The sequence below is a fragment of the Pseudophryne corroboree genome, chromosome 7, assembly GCF_028390025.1.
Source record: "Pseudophryne corroboree isolate aPseCor3 chromosome 7, aPseCor3.hap2, whole genome shotgun sequence".
Taxonomy (NCBI): domain Eukaryota; kingdom Metazoa; phylum Chordata; class Amphibia; order Anura; family Myobatrachidae; genus Pseudophryne; species Pseudophryne corroboree.
In genome coordinates, this window is record NC_086450.1 from 228,017,306 (window position 1) to 228,040,552 (window position 23,247).

The following is a 23,247-nucleotide window of genomic DNA, read 5'->3' on the forward strand; positions in this document are numbered from 1 at the left end:
CCCTTCCAGCTGTATCTGTTGGACAAATGGTCCGGCTCGCATCTTCACATGCACCATCCGTCTGTCGCCAAAAGCCAGGATCTCCCTTCTGTGGTGGCTACAGATTTCTCACCTAGTCGAGTGTCGGAGGTTCGGGATTCAGAATTGGATTCTGCTAACCACAGAGGTTGTGGCGCAGTCACCCAGGGGGAGCAGTTTCAAGGAAGATGGTCAAATCAGGAAGTTGTCCTTCCAATAAACATCCTGGAACTCGGGGCTATATACAACGCCCTTCTGCAGGCCTCATCTCTTCTTCAGAATCATGCCATTCAGGTCCAGTCGGACAATGTGACGGCAGTGACTTACATAAATCAACAGGGCGGAAAGAAAAGCAGAGCCACAACATCAGAGGTGTCAAGAATTCTCCTCTGGGTGGAAAAATATGCTGTGGGGTGGTCAGCGGTCTTCATTCCAGGAGTAGACAACTGGGAAGCAGACTTCCTCAGCAGATATGACCTGCAACCACGGGAGTGGGGCCTTCACCCGGAGGTGTTCCGGTGGTTGACAAGTCGGTGGGGATATCCACAAATCGACATGCTGGCCTCTCAACTCGGCAAGAAGCTCAAGCGGTATTGTTCCAGGTCGAGGGACCCACAAGAAGTGGCGGTAGACACTCTGACAACTCTGTGGGTCTACCAGCTGGTGTGCATGTTTCCTCCACTTCCGCTGATCCTAAGAATTATAAAAAGGGAAAAGGTTCAAGCAGTCCTCATTGCCCCGGACTGGCCACGAAGGGCCTGGTATGCGGATCTTCTCGAGATGCTGCTCGAAGATCCGTGGCCTCTACCTCTTCAGCAGCAGGGCCCGTTCGTCTATCAAGATTTACTGCGGCTATGTTTAACGGGATGGAAGTTGAATGGCTGATTCTAGCCAGGAGAGGGATTCCTTACAAGGTCATCACGAATATGATCCAAGCCAGGAAGGGGGTAACGTCTAAACAATTACCACCATATTTGGAAGAAATATGTCTTAGTGTGAGAGCAGACAATATTCTGCGGTGGAATTTCATCTGGGACGTTTCCTGCTTTTTCTGCAGTCGGGAGTGGATGTGGGTCTACGTCTAGGTTCCAGAAAAGTACAGATTTCGGCCTTGTCTATTTTCTTTCAGAAACCATTTGCTTCTCTCCCTGAGGTCCAGACGTTTTTGAAGGGTGTTCTGCACTTCCAACCTTTCTTTGTGCCTTCCACGGCACCTTGTGATCTTAACTTGGTGCTGCAGTTCCTCCAATCAGACTGGTTTGAACCGTTACAGGAGGTTGACGTAAAGTACCTTATGTGGAGGACCGTCACACTGTTGGCCTTGGCTTCAGCAAGATGTGTGTCGGAGCTAGGGGCGTTGTCTATAGGAGCCCCTACCTAATTTTCCATGAGGACAGAGCTGAACTCAGAACTCGTCAGCAACTTCTTCATAAGGTGGTGTCTGCGTTTCACATCAACCAACCTATTGTGGTTTCGGTTGTTATGGACACCTCTGCTACTTCAAAGTCTTTGGATGTTGTAAGGGCTTTGAAGGTGTATGTAATGAGGACAGCTCATCACAGGAAATTGGACTCGCTGTTCGTTCTCTATGATCCTAATAAAATTTGGTGTCCTGCTTCAAAGCAGTTAATTGCACGCTGGATAGGCTCACTATCCAGCATGGTTATTCCATGGCAGGCTTGCTGGTTCCAAAGTCTGTACAGGCCCACTCTACTAGGTCGGTGGGTTCTTCTTGGGCGGCTGCCCGGGATGTCTCGGCTTTAGAGCTCTGCCGAGCAGCTACTTGGTCAGGTTCGAACACATTTGCAAGTTTTACAAGTTCGAAATTTTGACCTCTGAGGACCTTCAGTTTGGTCAATCAGTGCTGCAGGAACCTAAGCACTCTCCCACCCGGTTTGGGAGCTTTGGTACTTCCCCCATGGTACTAAATGGATTCCCGGTATCCCCTAGGGAAGAAAGAGAAAATAGGATTTCTGCTGCGGGGTACACTGGGCTCCACAGGGAATGACATTGGGGTGTAGAGTAGGATCTTGATCCGACGCACCAACAGGCTCAAAGCTTTGACCTTCTTCCCAGAATGCCTAGCGTCGCCTCCTCTATAACACCTCCTCCATGCACAGGAGCTCAGTTTTGTAGTTGGTGACATGCAGTAAGCAGGCATGCAACAGGGGGGCTGCTCCAGCATCCCTGAAAAGAAGGTTTTAAAGAAAAATGAAGACTTCAAGGGCTGCAGCAGAGACACTGACTGTGTTAAAGGTCAGTCAGACATCTCCTGCTGCAGCTTCATCACCTCCCCCAGCGGCGCTGTACACTCCCGCGCCAATGTTGCTGGGTACCTACAGCGGAGGCTCCGGTTTTCTTCCAGTTAGTCACACACATGACCGCTGTTCTCCTGGATCGCGTAGCCGCACTCAGGGAAGGAGGTAAGTGGGTCTCCCCGGCGGGACCCGCTGTAAATCGCGATCCCGCGCGGCAAGTGGGAGGCGGGCTGCACGTGCTGGCGTGAACACTGTGGTAGTACAGGGACCCCACTAGACCACCAGGGCAAGGCCACAGGTCGGTTTTCTCTCATAAACTGTTTATATATGCCCACAGTACCCAGTGGTGAAGTCCATCAGGGGGATAAGGCTTTGACCTGTAGCCCTTCCCCCAGCCCCAGGGCGCCATTTAGAGTAAATGTTCCCGCCCTGGAGCTGCATCTCTCTCTCTCCCTCACTCCCTGTCGGCGTTTGGGCACCATTAGGACAAGCTGAGCTGATCCTGGGACTGTTTGGGCAAATCCTCCTCTGCAAAGCCGCCTGCATGTCGGCGCTGTGCATTTTACAGGACACTTAAGTATTCTACATGTCTGCTGACAGTGTTAGTTAAGAAAGGGTGTATTTAGTCAGGGTTCTATAGTACAAGTCCCCTGTGATATACATCCAGTCTTTACTGTGCATTGTTATATCTATTGAGTGTATACATAGTACTACTCTGTATTGCTAGTCCAGTGCAGTTTTATTGCATGTCATAATTTCTGCATTGTACAATGTGACTATGTGTGTGTGTGTGTGTGTGTGTGTGTGTGTGTGTGTGTGCATATAGCTGCTGTGTGACCTCCATTTCGTGTATCTCACTCAGATTGTTATCCCTATATTCTTCTATAACCTGAGGGGGCTAAGTGCGTCAGGTTTATCATTTAATATAGGTAGTTCACAGGATATACTCGGTGTGTATTTTTCTCTGTGATTTTTAGTCACCATATACCTCTTGAATTCCCTGTTTGTGCTAATACACTGCACAGGGGATTCTTGTCAGGTATTGTGCTGCTGATATTGCACTATGGCCCTCATTCCGAGTTGTTCGCTCGCTAGCTGCTTTTAGCAGCATTGCACACGCTAAGCCGCCGCCCTCTGGGAGTGTATCTTAGCATAGCAGAATTGCGAATAGAAATTTCTTAGCAGTTTCTGAGTAGCTCGAGACTTACTCAGCCATTGCGATCAGTTCAGTCAGTTTCGTTCCTGGTTTGACGTCACAAACACACCCAGCGTTCGCCCAGACACTCCCCCGTTTCTTCAGACACTACCGCGTTTTTCCCAGAAACGCCAGCGTTTTTTCGCACACGCCCAGAAAATGGCAAGTTTCCGCCCAGAAACACCCACTTCCTGTCAATCACAGTACGATCACCAGAACGAGGAAAAAACCTTGTTATGCCGTGAGTAAAATGCCTAACTTTTGTGTAAAATAACTAAGCGAATGCGCTCTGCGAACTTTGCGCATGCACAGTAAGCGACTAATCGCAATATAGCGAAAATCGGCAACGAGCGAACAACTCGGAATGACCCCCTATGTTGCCTTGTATTGAGCTTTCGGATATGTCGGCTATAAAGGGCAATGGTGCTGGAGCTGATCCCACATTGCGTGGTGGTGACGCTGCAGACACATTTGAGGAAAACATAGCATCTGAGGGTTCAGGTTCTGGGGGATCCTTACCCCCAAGTGGGACTGTAGCAATGCGGGTTCAAAATTACCAACCTTTGGCTACCTTCGCAACGATTTTAAATAAGCTGGTAACTAGACTATGGGACCTCCTGTGCTGGTACAACCGCTTATGGTCCCCGCGGTTAACCGCCATGGGCAGATCAACTGTCTGGTTCAATTGCTGTAACTGAGCAATCACTGACTACTCAGAAGTCTAACCCTCGCCCGCCTAAGACCAAGGGGTCCTCTAAGCGGGCCATTACTTCCTCACAATCCACCAACGTCCCAGGCTCCTCGTCTGATGAGGATAGCGTTTATACTGATCCCACAGATTCTGATCCTGACGCTTCTGATGGGGAATCCGTTTCACAGGTGGATGTTCCTGACTTGTTTGAGGCTATCAGGACCATTGTTCAAATTACTGATGACATGGAGCCTGATGATGCCCCTAAAAAAACAGACAGGTTTAAACGTCAGGAGGTGGTTAAACAAGTTTTCTCTAACGTCCTAGAGGATGCTGGGGACTCCGTAAGGACCATGGGGAATAGACGGGCTCCGCAGGAGATAGGGCACTTTAAGAAAGCTTTGGATTCTGGGTGTGCACTGGCTCCTCCCTCTATGTCCCTCCTCCAGACCTCTGTGCCCAGAGGATGAAGTGCGCACTGCAGGGAGCTCTCTTGAGTTCTTTGCTACAGAAAGCATTTTTGTGTGGATTTTTACTTTTTCACAGGGGGCACTGCTGGCAACAGGCTCCCTGCATCGAGGGACTGAGGAGAGAGGGACAGACCTACTTAACTGATAGGATCTGCTTCCTCAGCTACTGGACACCATTAGCTTCACAGGGGGTGAACACAGGTTCGTCCTGGGCGTCCACCCCCGGAGCCACGCCGCCGTTCTCCTCACAGAGCCAGAAGAACAGAAGCAAGAAGACATCTCAGGCGGCAGAAGCCTTCAGCTTCACAGAGGTAACGCACAGCACTGCAGCTGTGCGTCATTGCTCCACATCACCTCACACACTCCGGTCACTGTATGGGTGCAGGGCGCAGGGGGGGGGGCGCCCTGGGCAGCAATAATAACACCTCTTAGATGGCAAATAGGTATAAACATGTACAGTTGGGCACTGTACATGTATATAATTGAGCCCCCGCCATTTTACACGATTTTGAGCGGGACAGAAGCCCGCCGCAGAGGGGGCGGGGCTTCTCCCTCAGCACTCACCAGCGCCATTTCTCTCTCCACAGAACGCTGAGAGGAAGCTCCCCGGACTCTCCCCTGCTTACACACGGTGAAGGGAGTTTAAAAAAAGAGGGGGGGGGCACATAATTGGCGGATAAAGTATAATACAGCTGCTGGGGAAAAGCATTCTGTGTTGGTCTCCAGGTTGTTGCGCTGGGGTGTGTGCTGGCATACTCTCTCTCTGTCTCTCCAAAGGGCCTTTAAGGGGGATACTGTCTTCAGAAAAAGTTTCCCTTGGTGTGTGCAGTGTGTCGGTACGTGTGTGTCGACATGTTTGATGAGGAAGGCTCGCTTAATGTGGAGGGGGGAATGCTTGAATGTCAGGTCGCCGTCGGCAACGCCGACACCGGACTGGGTGGATATGCTGAATGTCTTGAATGCAAATGTAAATCTCCTGCATAAAAGATTAGACAAGGCTGAAGCTAGGGATCAGTCAGGTAGCCAGTCCGTGCCTGTCCCTGTGGTGCCAGGACCTTCAGGGTCTCAAAAGCGCCCCATATCCCAGGTCGCTGACACAGATACCGACACAGATACTGACTCTAGTGTCGACTATGAGGATGCAAAATTGCAGCCGAAGGTGGCAAAAGGTATTAGGCACATGATTATTGCCATAAAAGAGGTTTTGCATATCACGGAGGAACCCCCTGTCCCTGACACGAGGGTTCACATGTATAAAGGGAAAAAGCCTGAGGTCACGTTTCCGTCCTCATTTGAGCTAAGCGAATTATGCGAAAAGGCTTGGGAATCTCCGGATAGGAGACTCCATGTTCCCAAAAGGATTCTCATGACGTATCCTTTTCCACAGAAGGATCGGATACGATGGGAATCTGCGCCTAAAGTAGACAAGGCGCTGACACGCTTATCCAAGAAGGTGGCACTGCCTTCTCCGGATACTGCTTCCCTCAAGGATCCTGCTGATCGCAAGCAGGAAATTACCATGAAGCACATTTACACACATTCAGGAACTATAGTTAGGCCGGCCATGGCGTCGGCCTGGGTTTGTAGTGCTGTCGTGGCATGGGCAGACTCCTTATCTACGGAGATGGACACCTTAGATAGGGATACCATTCTAATGACCATGGAGCATATCAGAGATGCTGCCTTGTATATGAGGGATGCTCAGAGAGACATTGGTTTACTAAGCTCTAGAATAAACGCTATGTCTGTTTCTGCTAGGCGGCTTTTGTGGACCCGACAGTGGACGGGAGACGCCGACTCAAAGCGGCATATGGAGTCATTGCCTTACAAGGGGGAGGAGTTGTTTGGAGAAGGCCTCTCGGACCTAGTCTCTACTGCTACGGCCGGTAAATCGAATTTTTTACCTTATGTTCCCCCGCAGCATTCTAAGAAGGTACCACGTTATCAAATGCAATCCTTTCGTTCCAATAAAAACAAGAAGGTACGAGGATCGTCCTTCGTTGCCAGAGGTAAAGGCAAGGGAAAAAAGCTGCACTCAGCTAGTTCCCAGGAGCAGAAGTCCTCCCCTACTTCCGCAAAGTTTACAGCATGATGCTGGGGCTTTCCGGGGGGGGGTCAGATCAAGTGGGGGCACGTCTTCATCTTTTCAGCCACGTCTGGGTTCAATCACAGGTGGATCCCTGGGCAATAGAGATTGTTTCCCAGGGATACAGACTGGAATTCGAAGACATGCCCCCTCGCCGGTTTTTCAAATCGGCTCTGCCGGCTACACAAATTGTACATTCAACAGGTGATAATCAAGGTTCCTCATCTCCAGCAAGGAGAGGGTTATTATTCATCCCTGTTTGTGGTACCGAAACCGGACGGTTCGGTCAGACCCATTCTAAATCTAACATCCCTGAACCTGGCGTTTCTGAGATTTGCAATACAGGATTGTCACTACCAATTTCAGACGTTGCCGTTTGGTCTTTCCACGGCCCCGAGAATTTTCACCAAGGTAATGGCGGAAATGATGGTGCTCCTGCGCAAGCAGGGAGTCACAATTATCCCGTACTTGGACGATCTCCTTATAAAGGCGAGATCTCGTGAGAAGTTGCTGGACAGCGTGTCTCTGTCTGTGAAGACGTTGCAGATGCACGGCTAGATTCTCAATTTACCGAAATCCCAGCTAGTACCTGCAACGCGTCTGGCCTTTTTGGGCCTGATTCTAGACACAGACCAAAAAAAGAGTTTTTCTTCCGGTGGAGAAGGCTCAGGAGCTCATAGCCCTGGTCAGGAACCTTTTAAAGCCAAAAAAGGTTTCGGTGCATCATTGCACAAAGGTTCTGGGGAAGATGGTGGCTTCATACGAGGCCATCCCCTTCGGCAGGTTCCATGCGAGGACTTTCCAATGGGACCTATTGGACAGATGGTCCGGGTCCCATCTACATATGCAGAAACGGATCACCCGGTCTCCCAGGGCCAGGGTATCTCTCCTGTGGTGGCTGCACAGTGCTCACCTCCTAGAGGGTCGCAGGTTCGGCATTCAGGACTGGATCCTGGTGACCACGGACGCGAGCCTCCGAGGTTGGGGGGCTGTCGCACTGGGAAGAAATTTCCCAAGTCTCTGGTCAAGCCTAGAGACTTGTCTCCACATCAATGTCCTGGAGTTAAGGGCCATTTACAACACCCTACGCCAGGCGGAGGAATGGCTTCAGAACAAACCGGTTCTGATTCAGTCGGACAATATCACGGCAGTGGCTCATGTAAACCGCCAAGGCGGTACAAGGAGCAGAGTGGCCATGGCAGAGGCGATCAGGATTCTGCGCTGGGCGGAAGGCCATGTAAGCGCACTATCAGCAGTGTTCATCCCGGGGGTGGACAACTGGGAGGCGGACTTCCTCAGCAGGCACGACCTGCATCCGGGAGAGTGGGGACTTCATCAAGAAGTCTTCACACAGATCGTGGATCGGTGGGGACTGCCTCAAATAGACATGATGGCGTCCCGTCTCAACAAAAAGCTAAAGAGGTATTGCGCCAGGTCAAGAGACCCTCGGGCGGTAGCGGTAGACGCTCTGGTGACACCATGGGTGTTCAGATCGGTCTATGTGTTTCCTCCTCTGCCTCTCATACCCAATGTGTTGAGATTAATAAGACTAAGAAGGGTCAGAACAATTCTCATTGTTCCAGATTGGCCAAGGAGGACTTGGTATCCGGATCTGCAAGAGTGGCTCACAGAAGATCCGTGGCCTCTTCCTCTAAGGCAAGACCTGCTGCAGCAGGGGCCCGGTCTGTTCCAAGACTTACCGTGGCTGCGTTTGACGGCATGGCGGTTGAACGCCGGATCCTAGCTGAAAAAGGGATTCCGGAGGAGGTCATTCCTACCCTGATCAAGGCTAGGAAGGGTGTGACATCGAAATATTATCACCGTATATGGCGGAAATATGTTTCTTGGTGTGAGGCCAGAGCTGCTCCTACGGAGGAGTTCCATTTGGGCCGTCTGCTCCTTCAAACGGGAGTGAATTTGGGCCTAAAGTTAGGGTCCATAAAGGTCCAAATTTCGGCCTTATCCATTTTCTTTCAAAGAAAATTGGCTTCTCTTCCTGAAGTACAGACTTTTGTGAAGGGAGTGCTGCATATTCAGCCTCCCTTTGTACCTCCGGTGGCGCCTTGGGATCTTAACGTGGTATTAAGTTTCCTCAAGTCACCTTGGTTTGAACCACTCAAAACAGTGGAGTTGAAATAACTCACTTGGAAAGTGGTCATGTTGTTGGCCTTAGCTTCTGCAAGGCGTGTTTCGGAATTAGCGGCTTTATCATATAAAAGCCCATACCTGATTTTTCACGTGGATAGGGCAGAGTTGAGGACTCGTCCTCAATTTCTGCCCAAGGTGGTCTCATCTTTTCATATGTACCAACCTATTGTCGTGCCTGTGGCTACATGGGACTTGGAGGACTCCGAGTCCCTGGATGTGGTCAGGGCTTTGAAGATTTACGTGACCAGAACAGCTAGGATCAGGAAGACTGAAGCTCTGTTTGTTCTGTATGCGGCCAACAAGGTTGGCGTTCCTGCTTCAAAGCAGACAGTTGCTCGCTGGATCTGTAACACGATTCAGCAGGCGCATTCTACGGCAGGATTGCCATTGCCTAAATCGGTTAAGGCCCATTCCACTAGGAAGGTGGGCTCTTCTTGGGCGGCTGCCCGAGGGGTCTCGGCACTACAACTGTGCCGAGCTGCTACTTGGTCGGGGTGAAACACCTTTGCAAAGTTCTATAAGTTTGATACCCTGGCTGAGGAGGACCTCCTGTTTGCTCAATCGGTGCTGCAGAGTCATCCGCACTCTCCCGCCCGTTTGGGAGCTTTGGTATAATCCCCATGGTCCTTACGGAGTCCCCAGCATCCTCTAGGACGTTAGAGAAAATAGGATTTTACTTACCGGTAAATCTATTTCTCGTAGTCCGTAGAGGATGCTGGGCGCCCGTCCCAAGTGTGGACTTCTTTTGCAAGACTTGTATATAGTTATTGCTTACATAAGGGTTATGTTGTAGTTGGTCGGTCTTGAACCGAAGCTATGTTACTCGTTCATGCTGTTAACTGGGTAGTTTATCACAAGTTATACGGTGTGGTTGGTATGAATCTCGCCCTTAGGTTACATAAATCCTTTCCTCGTACTGTTCATATCCTCTGGGCACAGTTTCTCTAACTGGGGTCTGGAGGAGGGACATAGAGGGAGGACCCAGTGCACACCCAGAATCCAAAGCTTTCTTAAAGTGCCCTATCTCCTGCGGAGCCCGTCTATTCACCATGGTCCTTACGGAGTCCCCAGCATCCTCTACGGACTACGAGAAATAGATTTACCGGTAAGTAAAATCCTATTTTACCTCATTCTATTTAGTTGCCATACGTCAGGAGTCCTGGGAAAATCCAGGAAAGAAGTTCACGCCTCACAAGAAGATGCTTGCTCGCTGAGGTCTGCGGTTGCCAACCTCCATTACCAGTTTCGGGCGTTACCTTTTGGTTTGACCATGGCTCCACGAGTCTTCACCAAGGTTATGGCGGTAATGACGGCTGTATTTCGCCGTCAAGGGGTCAGGATCCTACCGTACTTGGACGACTTGTTGATCCTGGCAAATTCCCCAGAGATTCTCCTACGTCATCTAGATTTGACTATCTGGTTCCTGCAAGCCCACGGGTGACTCATCAACTGGAAGAAATCCTCCCTGGTCCCTGCTCAGAGCATGGTACACCTGGGAGCATTGTTGGACACTCACAACCAACGGTTGTTCTTGTCTCAGGAGAAAGTCCTGAAGCTTCAGGACAGGATTCGATGCTTCCTATCTCGTCTGCAAGTATCGATACATTCGGCAATGCAAGTGCTAGGTCTCATGGTGTCTGCTTTCGACATGGTGGAGTACGCTCAATTCCATTCCCGCCCTCTCCAGAGGCTGATTCTTGCCAAGTGGGACGGCCTGCCTCACCGCATCAGGTCTCAAATGATCTCCTTGTCTCCGGAGGTCCGTCTGTCACTGAGCTGGTGGCTTCAGGACCAACGATTGAGCAAAGGTCGTCCCTTCTGGATCTCCAACCGGGTCCTTCAGACGACAGATGCCAGTCTGAGAGGTTGGGGCGCGGTGTTGGACCAACACTCCCTTCAGGGTTGGTGGACCAAGGAGGAGTCTCTCCTCCCGATAAACATTCTGGAACTGCGGGCAGTGTTCAATGCTCTGAACTTGGCCCAGCATTATTTAATACAGAACAGACCTGTTCAAGTACAGTCGGACAATGCCACCACAGTGGCGTACATCAATCATCAAGGCGGCACTCGAAGCCACATGGCAATGAGGGAAGTATCAAGGATTCTTCAGTGTGGATGGAACGCATCTGCCAGCCATATCGGCAGTATTCATTCCGAGGGTCTTAAACTGGGAAGCGGACTTTCTCAGTCGTCAGATCGTCCCTTCTGGATCCCCAACTGGGTCCTACTGACAATGGATGCCAGTCTGCGGGGTTGGGGCACGGTGTTGGAGCAACACTCTCTCTCCAGGGTCGGTGGACCAAGGAGGAATCTCTCCTCCCGTAAACATTCTGGAGTTGCGTGCAGTGTCCAATGCTTTGATGCTTGCCCTGCCTCTATTACAGAACAGGCCTGTTCAAGTACAGTCAGACAACGCCACCACGATGGCGTACATAAATCATCAAGATGGCAGTCGAAGCCGCATGGCAATGCTGGAAGTTTCAAAAATCCATTATTGGGCGGAACGCGATCTGCCAGCAATATCGGCAGTGTTCAGCCAGCAATATCGGCAGTGTTCATTCCCGGAGTCCTCAACTGGGAAGCGTATTTTCTCAGTCATCAGGAAGTACACGCCGGAGAGTGGAGCCTCCATCCAGAAGTGTTTCAATTCCTCGTGGACAGGTGGGGCCTTCCAGATGTGGACCTGATGACGTCTCGACACAATCACAAGGTTCCGGTCTTCGGAGCAAGGACAAGGGATCCTCTAGCAGCGTTTGTGGACGCACTGGCAATTCCATGGAACTTTCAGCTGCCATACGTGTTCCCTCCGGTGTCACTCTTGCCCAGAGTAATAAGGAAGTTCAAGCAAGAAGGAGGAATCCTACTTCTGATCGCGACCGCGTGGCCCAGACGGCATTGGTTTTCATACCTTCAGGGTCTCTCGTTAGAGTGTTCCCTTCTACTTCCGCAGAGCCCAGATCTCCTCGTTCAGGGCCCTTGTGTATATCAGGGTTTAGCCCAGTTGGCTTTGACGGCGTGGCTCTTGAAGCTTCCGTCTTGAGAGCCAAAGGATTTTCTGAGGCGGTCATTCAAACTATGTTGAAGGCCCGGAAACCGCTTTCTGCTCGGATTTACCATAGGGCCTGGAATTCTTACTTTGCTTGGTGCGCATCTAACAGTTTAGCACGGCCAAACTTGTGGCCTTCTACAACAGGGCCTGGACTTGGGCCTTCGTCTGACCTCCATCAAGGTTCATATTTCTACCTTGTCGGTTCGGTTTCAGAGAAAAATTGCAGCTTTACCTGATGTTCATACGTTCACTCAGGGTGTGTTGCGGATTCAACCTCCTTATGTACCGCCTGTGGCTCCTTGGGATTTGTCCGTGGTTCTAGAGGTGTTGCAAGAGTCTCCATTTGAGCCCCATGAATTGGCAGACCTTAAGAGGCTTTCTCTTAAGGTTTTGTTTCTGCTGGCTATTGCCTCGGCTAGACGGGTGTCGGATTTGTGTGCCTTATCTTGTAGGTCACCATATCTATTTTTATCGTGATCGGGTGGTTCTTAGAACACGTTTTATCTAAGGTGGTGTCTTCTTTCCACCTTAATCAGGAGATTGTGGTTCCGGCCTTTGCATCTCCTGAATTGTCTTCCAAAGAGCGGTCTTTGGATGTGGTACAGGCTCTCCGTATATACGTGAAGAGAACTGCCTCCATTAGGAAGTCGGATTCTCTTTGTTCTGTTTGGTTTTCACAAACGTGGCTGGCCTGCTCACAAGCAAACCCTAGCCAGATGGATTAGAATGGTGATTGCACATGCTTATGTACAGACTGGCCTTCCAGCTCCTGCTACCATAAAGGCCCATTCTACTCGGTCGGTTGGACCTTCTTGGGCGTCCAGCCGTGGTGCGACCCTTGAACAATTGTGCAAGGTGGCTACGTGGTCATCAGTAAACACATTCATAAGGTTTTATGCCTTCGATACTTCCGCCTCCCAGGATGCTTCCTTTGGACGCCTGGTTCTTGTGCCCGCTACAGTGCGTCCCCACCCATAAGGAACTGCTTTAGGACATCCCCAATGTCATTCCCTGTGGAGCCCAGTGTACCCCGCAGCAGAAAACGAGATTTATGGTAAGAACTTACCGTTGTTAAATCTTTCTGCGAGGTACACTGGGCTCCACAGGGCGCCCACCCTGACGCACTTAGCTTCTTTGGGTTGGTATGGCATTAGCCGCTGACACTTTCTCCTGTCGTGAGAATGTGGTGTATATGGCTACTAGCAGTTGTCGTCTCTTTTGCCTGCTACTGCATGGGACTGGTTAACAAAAACGAAGGCGGGGTTATAGAGGAGGCGGCGCTAGGCATTCTGGGAAGACGGTCAAAGCTTTGAGCCTGTTGGTGCCTCGGATCAAGATCCTACTCTACACCCCAATGTCATTCCCTGTGGAACCCAATGTACCTCTCAGAAAGAGATTTAACAATGGTAAGTTCTTACCATAAATCTCGTTTTTAATTACCTACCAGTAAATACTTTTCTTGTAGTCCGTAGGGGATACTGGGCACCCGCCTGGTGCTTCGTTCTTCCTGCACTGTTACTTGGTTAATTATTCTGGTTTGTTCAGCTGTTGCTGTTCCTGTTTCGAGTTTGGTAAGCATGGCTTTCCTCTTGTTTTGTGTGTTGGTTCGTAATCTCACCACTTTCCTTATCTATCCTTCTCTCAAAGTATGTCCGTCTCCTCGGACACAGTTTCCTAGACTGAGTCTGGTAGGAGGGGCATTGAGGGAGGAGCTAGCGCACACTATCAATTTCTTAAAGTTCCCATGGCTCCTAGTGGACTATTCTATACCCCATGGTAGGAAATGGATTCCCAGTATCCCCTACGGACTAGGGGATACTGGGAATCCAGTATCCGTTAGTAGCCATTTAACTTACCAGTATATTTTTGGTTTGTGGAAGAAAACCAGAGTACATGGAGGAAAGTCTACACAGATGGGACCATGGTGGGAACCGAACCCAAGACCTCAGTGCTGTAAGGCAGTAATGCTATGCATTACACCATCCATGGATATTTAATAGAGATGAGCGGGTTCGGTTTTACTCGGATTTACTCTGTTCTCAAAATGGCATCTTATAGGCTCACGGATGTCGCGTGTTTTGGATAGCCAATAGAAAAAATCTGGATAAAACAGAACTAGCATTAATTCTGGCGTTAAATCCGAACTTGCTTATCTCTAATATTTAATATTTGCAAGATGTTATTAGTGCAGTCATGTAATGTTTTCTTTTTCTGAAATCCATATAACTTGTAAAAATGTGTGAAGGTATTTGAGCTTTAGTTTTGGTGAAATCTGAAAGTCGACAAAATTGTTTCCGCTGGATGGAGACTTTGTGTTTGCTGCAAAATAATAGTAGGTTTGTATCTAGTACAAAGAAGAGCACAATATGTAATGCGCATACCATCACCTGAAATCATCTGGAAGAAACTGTGTATCTGTGCACACATACATTGTGTCCGTCTGTGTGTGACAGTTTGTCTGTGACCATCTCTGGTGGTGTGTGTATGTAAATGCAGAAAAACCAAATTCTGCCTAGTACTTGGTTACTCATCTTTACAGTTGACATTAAGAGGAAGTCTGTCACAATTATCAGTAATTAATCGTGCAAAGTCTTTTGTCTAATCATTTTGCTTTTTGTCTGTAGAAATTTTGAAAATCAAGAAGTGAAAGAATCTAAACGAGAAAGTACAGCAACCCCATCCGCTGCCCCCACTGCAGAAAAGGCACCAGGAATAAAGGTATTCTGGTCACATACTCTCATTATTTTATAGCTTTGTGTATTGGGAGGATGGAAATTTCCTTTTATAAATCCATCCTGTTACACTGCTGCAGCACCTTCCGAAATATGGTTGCAAATTTAATGGAATCTCTACGTGAAGCCAGGTACACAACACCTGCAGAGTACATGCCTGAATATGAGCCATTTCAGCACACTTTTATGCACAATTATTACATGCTGAATTTAACAGATTGAAAAAAAAGTTTAAAAAAAATTGTAAGTGGGGCATGTGAAAAAGTTGTTGCACACTCAGTTAATTCAGTGATACTACTTAATTTTGTTTGATTTTTTTGTTTTATTCAGAAACTTTTAGAACTTAACTCTTTACATCAAGAGAAGAGTTCCACAATATAATCTGACCCATCTAGCCTCTCAGGCTGCTGCTTCCACTAAACTACCATCTGGCTGAGGTCTTCAAAATAAATATCTTTGTGATACAAACCAGAGGGAGACTATAATAAGTTGTAAGCACTTCCAGATATATACAGTGCATCAGGAAAGTATTCACAGCGCTTCACTTTTTCCACATTTTGTTATGTTACAGCCTTTTTCCAAAAATGGAATAAATTCATTTTCTGTAGCAGGGTACACAGTAATCCGTAGGGAATAACATTGGGGTGTAGAGTTGGATCCTGATCCGAGGCACCAACAGGCTAAAGCTTTGACTGATCCCAATATGCTCTGCACCGCCTCCTCTGTATCTCCGCCTCCAGGCACTGGAGCTCAGTTTGTAAGTTGGTGCCTGCAGTGCAGGCAGCTAACAGGGAGGGCTGCGCTAGGCGGCTCGGAAAAGAGCTTTTCTAACTAGAAGAAAGAAGACTTCAAGGGCCGCAGCATAGGCACTTGGTGCTATATGTCATACTGACATATCGTGCTGCGGCTCCCTCACCTCCCCCAGCGGCGCTGTATACTCCCATGCCCTTGTTGCTGGGTACTTACAGCGGAGGCGCTCCGGTCTCATCAGGCACACATACCGCCGCTGCTCTCCAGGATCACGTGGCCACACGATAGGGAGGAGGTAAGAGGGTCCCCCAGGCGGGACCCACTAAAATTGCGATCCGGTCGTGGTCTCCGGAGACGAACCGTGCCGCTGGCGTGGACACTGTGGCCGTGCAGGGACCCCATTATATCCACCAGGGCAAGGAGCACAGGTCGGATTTAATAAAATCCGCTTAGTATAGGCTCCATAGTACCCGGTGGTGAAGTCCAGCAGAGGGGATAAGGCTCTGACCTGTAGCCCCTCCCCCAGCCGCCATCTACAGCAGATGTTCCCGCCCTGGAGCTCTCTCCCTCACTCCCTGTCAGTGTTTGGGAGCCATTACACAGAGCTGCGCTGATTCTGGGACTGCTGGGCACTGTGTCCTCTGTAAAGCCGCCTGCATCATCAGCGCAGTGCATTTACAGGACACTTAAGTATTCTACATGTCGTTTAGACCGTGTTAGTGAAGAACAAGTGCATTACTATAGGGAAATTTAGTACAAGTATCCTGTGATATACATCCAGTATTTACTGTGCATTGTTATATCTGTATACATACATAGCTTTACTTAGTATTGCTGGTCCAGTGCAGTTTTATTGTTTGTAATAATTTCTGCATTGCATATTTGACTGTGAGTGCTAATAGCTGCTGTGTGGTTCCTATTCCATGTATCTCACACACATTGCTATCCCTATATTTAACAGGGGCTAAGATGTATCAGGGTTATATATATATATATATATATATATATATATATATATATATATATATATATATATATATATGTGTGTGTGTGTTATAATATATTTTGTATATTTCTCTGTGTATTTCAGTCACCATATACCACTTAAATCCTTTAGTTTGTGATCTGCATTTGCAATCACACTCCACAGGGGTTTTTTGTCAGGTACTGTCTGGCTATATTATACTGTTACGCCCTAGAGCAGGCCTGGCCAACCTGTGGCTCTCCAGATGTTGTGAAACTACACATACCAGCATGCCCTGCCACAGTTTTAGCCTTCCCTAATAGCAAAACTGTAGCAAAGCATGATGGGACTTGTAGTTTTACAACAGCTGGAGAGCCACAGGTTGGCCAGGCCTGCCCTAGAGCTACATTCTCCAATAATGTCTGCGTCACAGGGCAGGAGATCCATGGCTGATCCTGCGTCATGCAGTGTCGACGCCGCGGATTTATCTGAGGAAAATATTCCAGCTGATGGTCCAGGTTTTGGGGGTTCTGTACCCCTCGGTCAGCCTGCAGCACCGGTGGCACACCAAGACCCACCTTGGGCTGCTTTTTCTAATTTACGAACTACGCTAGTAACGAGACTTGTGCCCCCTGTGGGACCTCCTGTGCCTGTACAATCACATATTGTCCCTGTTTAAATCCACCATGGGTGGATTCTCTGTCGACTCAGTTACAGCAGTTAAATCAGTCCTTGGTTAAACAAAAGCCTGACCTTCGCCCCCCTAGGACCAAAGGGTCATCTAAGCGGGCCATTTCTTCCTCACAATCCACGCATGTTTTGGATACTTCATCCGATGAAGATGGCATATATACTGAACCATCAGACATTGATGCAGATGCTTCTGATGGGGAATCTACAATTCAATACAGGTGGATGTTCCTGACCTCTTTGAGGCTATCAAAATGATTCTTCAGATTGATGATGAAACTGAACCTCCAGATACGTCTAAGAAACCTGGTAAGTACAAACGTCAGAAGGTTACTAAATTAGTTTTGCCACAGTCTGACCATTTAGTTGACATATGTCAGGGATGCCGGGAGTCTCAAGGAAGGAAATTCTCCCTGTCTAAAAAGATGCTAGCTCGTTATCCCCTCGCTGCAGAGTTAAGTAAAAATTGGGAAACACCACCTCTGGTGGACTCGCATGTTGCACGTCTGGTGGTGTCTTCTACTCTGTCTGTCACTACTGTCACCTCTCTGAAGGAACCGACGGATAAGCGGGTGTCGGGTTGCTTAAAGTCTATTTAGACTCTTGCGGGTGCTGTGCATAGACCTACTATTGCGGCTTCTTGGGCTGCAAAAGCTATTGAAGCCTGGGTTCAAGAAGCTGAAGCGGAGCTACCTTCTAATTTTTCTGATAATGCCAGACAGTTTTTCATATATTACCACAGCCTCTCATTACATATAGGAGGCAGCCTCTGATGCCGGTGTGCTGGCAGCCAAAGTGTCTACTACGTCCATTTTGGCTCGCTGGATTCTGTGTTTGCGTTCCTGGTCTGTGGATCTGGACTCTAAAAAGACCTTGGAGGTGATCCCTTTTAAGGGAAACATCCTTTTTGGGGAATATCTGAACAAGATTGTTGCTGACTTTGCGTCTGCTAAAACTGCTTGTCTGCCGAGTACTAATCCTTTCGGCTCCAAAGGCTAAAAGTACCACCTTTCTCCGGCAGGGTCTACAAGTTATCCACAGGATAACAATGGGATATGATGGAGCGACAGCAGATTGGCACCAAACGATCAAAAGCTTTCAGGCCTCCCAGGATGCAACGGGCCCATCCATATATCCCCGCCCACTGGCAAATCAGTTTTTTGTTTGGTGCGGCAGGAGCCGGACCATGGTCAGAGGGCTGCTGTTCCTTTTAGCAGCCCTAAGCTTTCTTATGTTATTTTTTAGTCTTACTAGTTTTTTGAGTGATCTTTTCTTTTCTTTTTTTAAACTCTTTATTTATACCAGGAGAGACAAAAAAGTATACAAAACAGATTCGGTTGTACAACATCAAAGTAAAAACCAGTCTCCGTGGAGTTCTTTCAAAAAAAATTCAGTGTACAGACAAACAAACAAAGAAGTCCTACAAGAGGGGACCCATTACGAGAGAGAGAGAAACAAGGAGGAATAGAAGGAAGAGAAAAGAAGGGGGGGGGCAGGGGGGAAAGTAGAAAAGGACAAGTACAGATGCAAACGGCAGGACCGATCTAGGCCATGAGGAGGGAAGTATACCAAAGATAACAGTATATAATGTATAAACATACCAATAGAGATATATGTATATGAGTCAGGCATTGGGCAATAACTATCTAACATTGAGAAGAGCCAGATGGCGTCCGGAGGGAGGATCCAGTAACAGTATGGCTAGGTATACGTAAGTAGGATGAACATAGGAATATGTCGCCTATCAGTGTGGGGGAGACATCATAAGCAACCAGGGGCCCCAGACGAGTTCAAATGTATGGGGACAGTCATGCAGATAATAAGTAATCTTCTCCATATTGGCCACGAACCAAATATAATTGTACAGGGCAGGGATAGTAGGCGCAGCGGGGGCCTTCCAATTTTTAGCGATTAAAGATTTAGCAGCCACAGAAATATGGGAAAACAATTTATTTAGGAGAGGGTCAAGGTCTGGAAACGGTCGAGCCAATAAAAATACCCATGGGTCCAGTGCAAGCCCCAAGCCAGAGGGAGATTTCAACAGATCGAGTACTTTATTCCAGAACCGAGCTTTATGTGGACAAGTCCACCAAATATGGAATAAAGTTCCCCGCTGACCGCAACCCCGCCAACAAACAGGAGTAGCAGAAGGGAACATCCTAGACAATTTGTCCGGGGTGTAATACCACCGATAATATAATTTATAGGATGTCTCCTTGAGTCGGGTAGAGAGAGAGCTTTTAGCTATGCCCTCCCGTACCTCCTCCCAACAGGCATCGTCTGGTGGTGGACCCAGGTCCCTCTCCCACTCCTGCTCATGGCGCGCCCGCGGTCTCAAGGAAACTCCAACCAACATAGTATAGCTCATCGAGATTAGCCCACCACCTATGGGTTTTTTAGTACACAAGGATTCGAATGAGGTAAGTTCCCGTAAAAAGTCAGCTTGAGGCAGGGAAAGAAGGAAATGTCCGATCTGAAAGTATTCAAAAAAAGGAGGGGAGAGAGAGGAAAACTTACATTTGATATCGTCTAACGACATCCAGTGGTCTTGGAGCGAGAGATCATATACCACGTGAACCCCAGCACTAAACCAGGATGTGAAACGAGAAGATGAAACCCTATCGGGGAAGGCAGGATTGTCCCAGAGGGGGGTGAGGGGAGAGTAGGGGGAAGACAAATTGTATTTCCTAAGAGATTTATGCCAGATAGAAAGATGGAATTTTAGAGAGGGAAAAGGATTCGTGATAGTGAGCTGATACAGATTGCCCAGACCCCACAGCGAAGCCAGTGAGCGGAGCCCCAGTGAAAGGGCTGCTAGGTCAACCCAGGCAATAGAGCCTCGGGGCACAAAAGAAGCCACCAATTGACTCAGATGGCTAGCCAGATAATAAAGTTTAACATCGGGGAATCCCCGACCTCCCTCAGAGTGCGGGAGCCGAAGTACAGAAAAAGCTATCCATGGGGGTTTATCGTTCCAAACAAACCTAACAAATGAGGACTAGGCGTCCCTAAGAACCCTCTCCGGAACCCTCACAGGCAAAGTTTGAAAAAGGTAGAGAAGTTGTGGCATTACTGTCATTTTAAGGGCAATAATCCTACCTAGCCAGGATATAATATGGGACCTCCATTTAGCCAGGTCTGTTTTAATCTTATATGTTAAAACCAGCGAATATTAAAAGGAAAGTAGAATCGTGTAAATAGAAAAGAAATAGTGTTTAAAATAAAAGTGCTGCGCACTAGATGTCACCGGATTCGCTCATGTATTGCTAGCAAAATCTATAGATGGTCACGAGTGTGTCAAAAATATTCCATGTCTATGTGTGTTATATTACACTTTTTAGATAGCTGAGAAAGCTGCAAGAATAAATGTCCCACAAATTAATTGTATTCCTTCCCAGGATTCCAGATGTGGGATCGTTGAAACCAAATTCCAGATATCACCTTATGTGGTGGTAATGATTTACTATATATTTTGCTGAATTGTCTCTCAATAAACTGATCAGAATGCTAAATGTGTACTGTGTCTCTCTGTATCTCAGAGTTAATACAGGTTGAGTATCCCATATCCAAATATTCCGAAATACGGAATATTCCGAAATACGGACTTTTTTGAGTGAGAGTGAGATAGTGAAACCTTTGTTTTTTGATGGCTCAATGTACACAAACTTTGTTTAATACACAAAGTTATTAAAAATATTGTATTAAATGACCCTCAGGCTGTGTGTATAAGGTGTATATGAAACATAAATGAATTGTGTGAATGTAGACACACTTTGTTTAATGCACAAAGTTATAAAAAATATTTGCTAAAATTACCTTCAGGCTGTGTGTATAAGGTGTATATGAAAGATAAATGCATTCTGTGCTTAGATTTAGGTCCCATCACCATGATATCTCATTATGGTTTGCAATTATTTCAAAATACGGAAAAATCCGATATCCAAAATACCTCTGGTCCCAAGCATTTTGGATAAGGGATACTCAACCTGTATACAAGCTCAGTCATAAGGTCTCAGTAATGTCTGTGTGTTCTAGCTCCATTAGCAGTGTTGTATCCACTGAGAAAGGAGCATATGAAACATTCAGATACAAATGTATCCACTAAAGGGAAACGGTTATTAAGCTCTGACAGTATCCAATCTTTTACTTGTCACAAGATTTTATCATAGCTTCGCTATGGCTCATAGAGAGCTGTGACAATTAATGATAACAAATGATCAGAAATCTTTTTAACCAGATATTGTTGTACATCATATTTGTTCCTTTGGGATCCTTATATTCAAATAGATGTTTAGTGATCTAATTCGGATCATAAGAGTGGGTTATTCCTCTGTGTTATAATAGGGATGTTAAGGGCTCAACACACTCTTATTTGGATGTAGGCTCAAAGTATCAATATAAACATGGTTCGTTAATGTATCATGTTAAGCCTTCAAGGTATGTATATGATAGTGAGTCTTAAACCAGGTGCCTAAGTATATTAGGCGCCCTCTGCTGCCCTTTTTATTTGGGAGGATTATATATACAGTGAGTATATAGCACTTGCTGTGAATGGGTCTGCGATCACTATAGAGTTAATGTGAATGTAAAATGTGTCATTAATATCCTGACACACATCCAGCTTTTTATTAAATAATTTTTGATGTGGATGTTATATACACATTAAACATCTTTTGGTGTGCATATCAGGGCTTTATTATTCAGCCTTGTGAACACCATTTAATACCATTCATAATACACAGTGTTATTTCGGCATGGTGAATTATTATCATCCGCATCTAGTTGTGCAATTTCCTCCCTGTAACTCCCACACTTTGCCTGAACTGAAACACTTGCAAAATCAATGATTTCTGATATAGATACATATGCACATTAAATGTCTATTGACCATATGGATTAGAACCTTAGTGTACTGCCTTAGTATAGGGTTCAGTATGGTTCATTACACATGGTAATTACTTGCACAGCAGCATCTAGTTGTGCAATTTCCTCCCACACTTGGGAGTTACAGGGAGGAAATTGCACAACTAGATGCTGCTGTGCAAGTAATTACCATGTGTAATGAACCATACTGAACCCTATACTAAGGCAGTACACTAAGGTTCTTATCCATATGGTCAATAGACATTTAATGTGCATATGTATCTATATCAGAAATCATTGATTTTGCAAGTGTTTCAGTTCAGGCAAAGTGTGGGAGTTACAGGGAGGAAATTGCACAACTAGATGCTGATGGTAATAATTCACCATGCCGAAATAACACTGTGTATTATGAATGGTATTAAATGGTGTTCACAAGGCTGAATAATAAAGCCCTGATATGCACACCAAAAGATGTTTAATGTGTATATAACATCCACATCAAAAATTATTTAATAAAAAGCTGGATGTGTGTCAGGATATTAATGACACATTTTACATTCACATTAACTCTATAGTGATCGCAGACCCATTCACAGCAAGTGCTATATACTCACTGTATATATAATCCTCCCAAATAAAAGGGCAGCAGAGGGCGCCTAATATACTTAGGCACCTGGTGTAAGACTCACTATCATATACACACACCTTGAAGGCTTAACATGATACATTAACGAACCATGTTTATATTGATACTTTGAGCCTACATCCAAATAAGAGTGTGTTGAGCCCTTAACATCCCTATTATAACACAGAGGAATAAACCACTCTTATGATCCGAATTAGATCACTAAACATCTATTTGAATATAAGGATCCCAAGGGAACAAATATGATGTACAACAATATCTGATTAAAAAGATTTCTGATCATTTATTATCATTAATTGTCACAGCTCTCTATGAGCCATAGCGAAGCTATGATAAAATCTTGTGACAAGTAAAAGATTGGATACTGTCAGAGCTTAATAACCGTTTCCCTTTAGTGGATACATTTGTATCTAAATGTTTCATATGCTCCTTTCTCAGTAGATACAACACTGCTCATGGAGCTAGAACACACAGACATTACTGAGACCTTATGACTGAGCTTGTATATTAACTCTGAGATACAGAGAGACACAGTACACATTTAGCATTCTGATCAGTTTATTGAGAGACAATTCAGCAAAATATATAGTAAATCATTAGCACCACATAAGGTGATATCTGGAATTTGGTTTCAACGATCCCACATCTGGAATCCTGGGAAGGAATACAATTAATTTGTGGGACATT

At 46.7% G+C, this 23,247-nt stretch overlaps 1 protein-coding gene across 2 annotated transcripts in view; it reads left to right on the plus strand.

The window, feature by feature from the left end:
* EPB41L5 (erythrocyte membrane protein band 4.1 like 5) overlaps positions 1 to 23,247 on the plus strand; it is a 562,556-nt gene that overhangs the window by 461,420 nt on the left and 77,889 nt on the right. For both annotated transcript variants that reach the window (XM_063933986.1, XM_063933985.1), the window contains exon 21: positions 14,540 to 14,633. In XM_063933986.1, the coding sequence (XP_063790056.1) occupies positions 14,540 to 14,633 (94 nt within the window). The remainder of the gene's footprint in view (positions 1 to 14,539; positions 14,634 to 23,247) is intronic.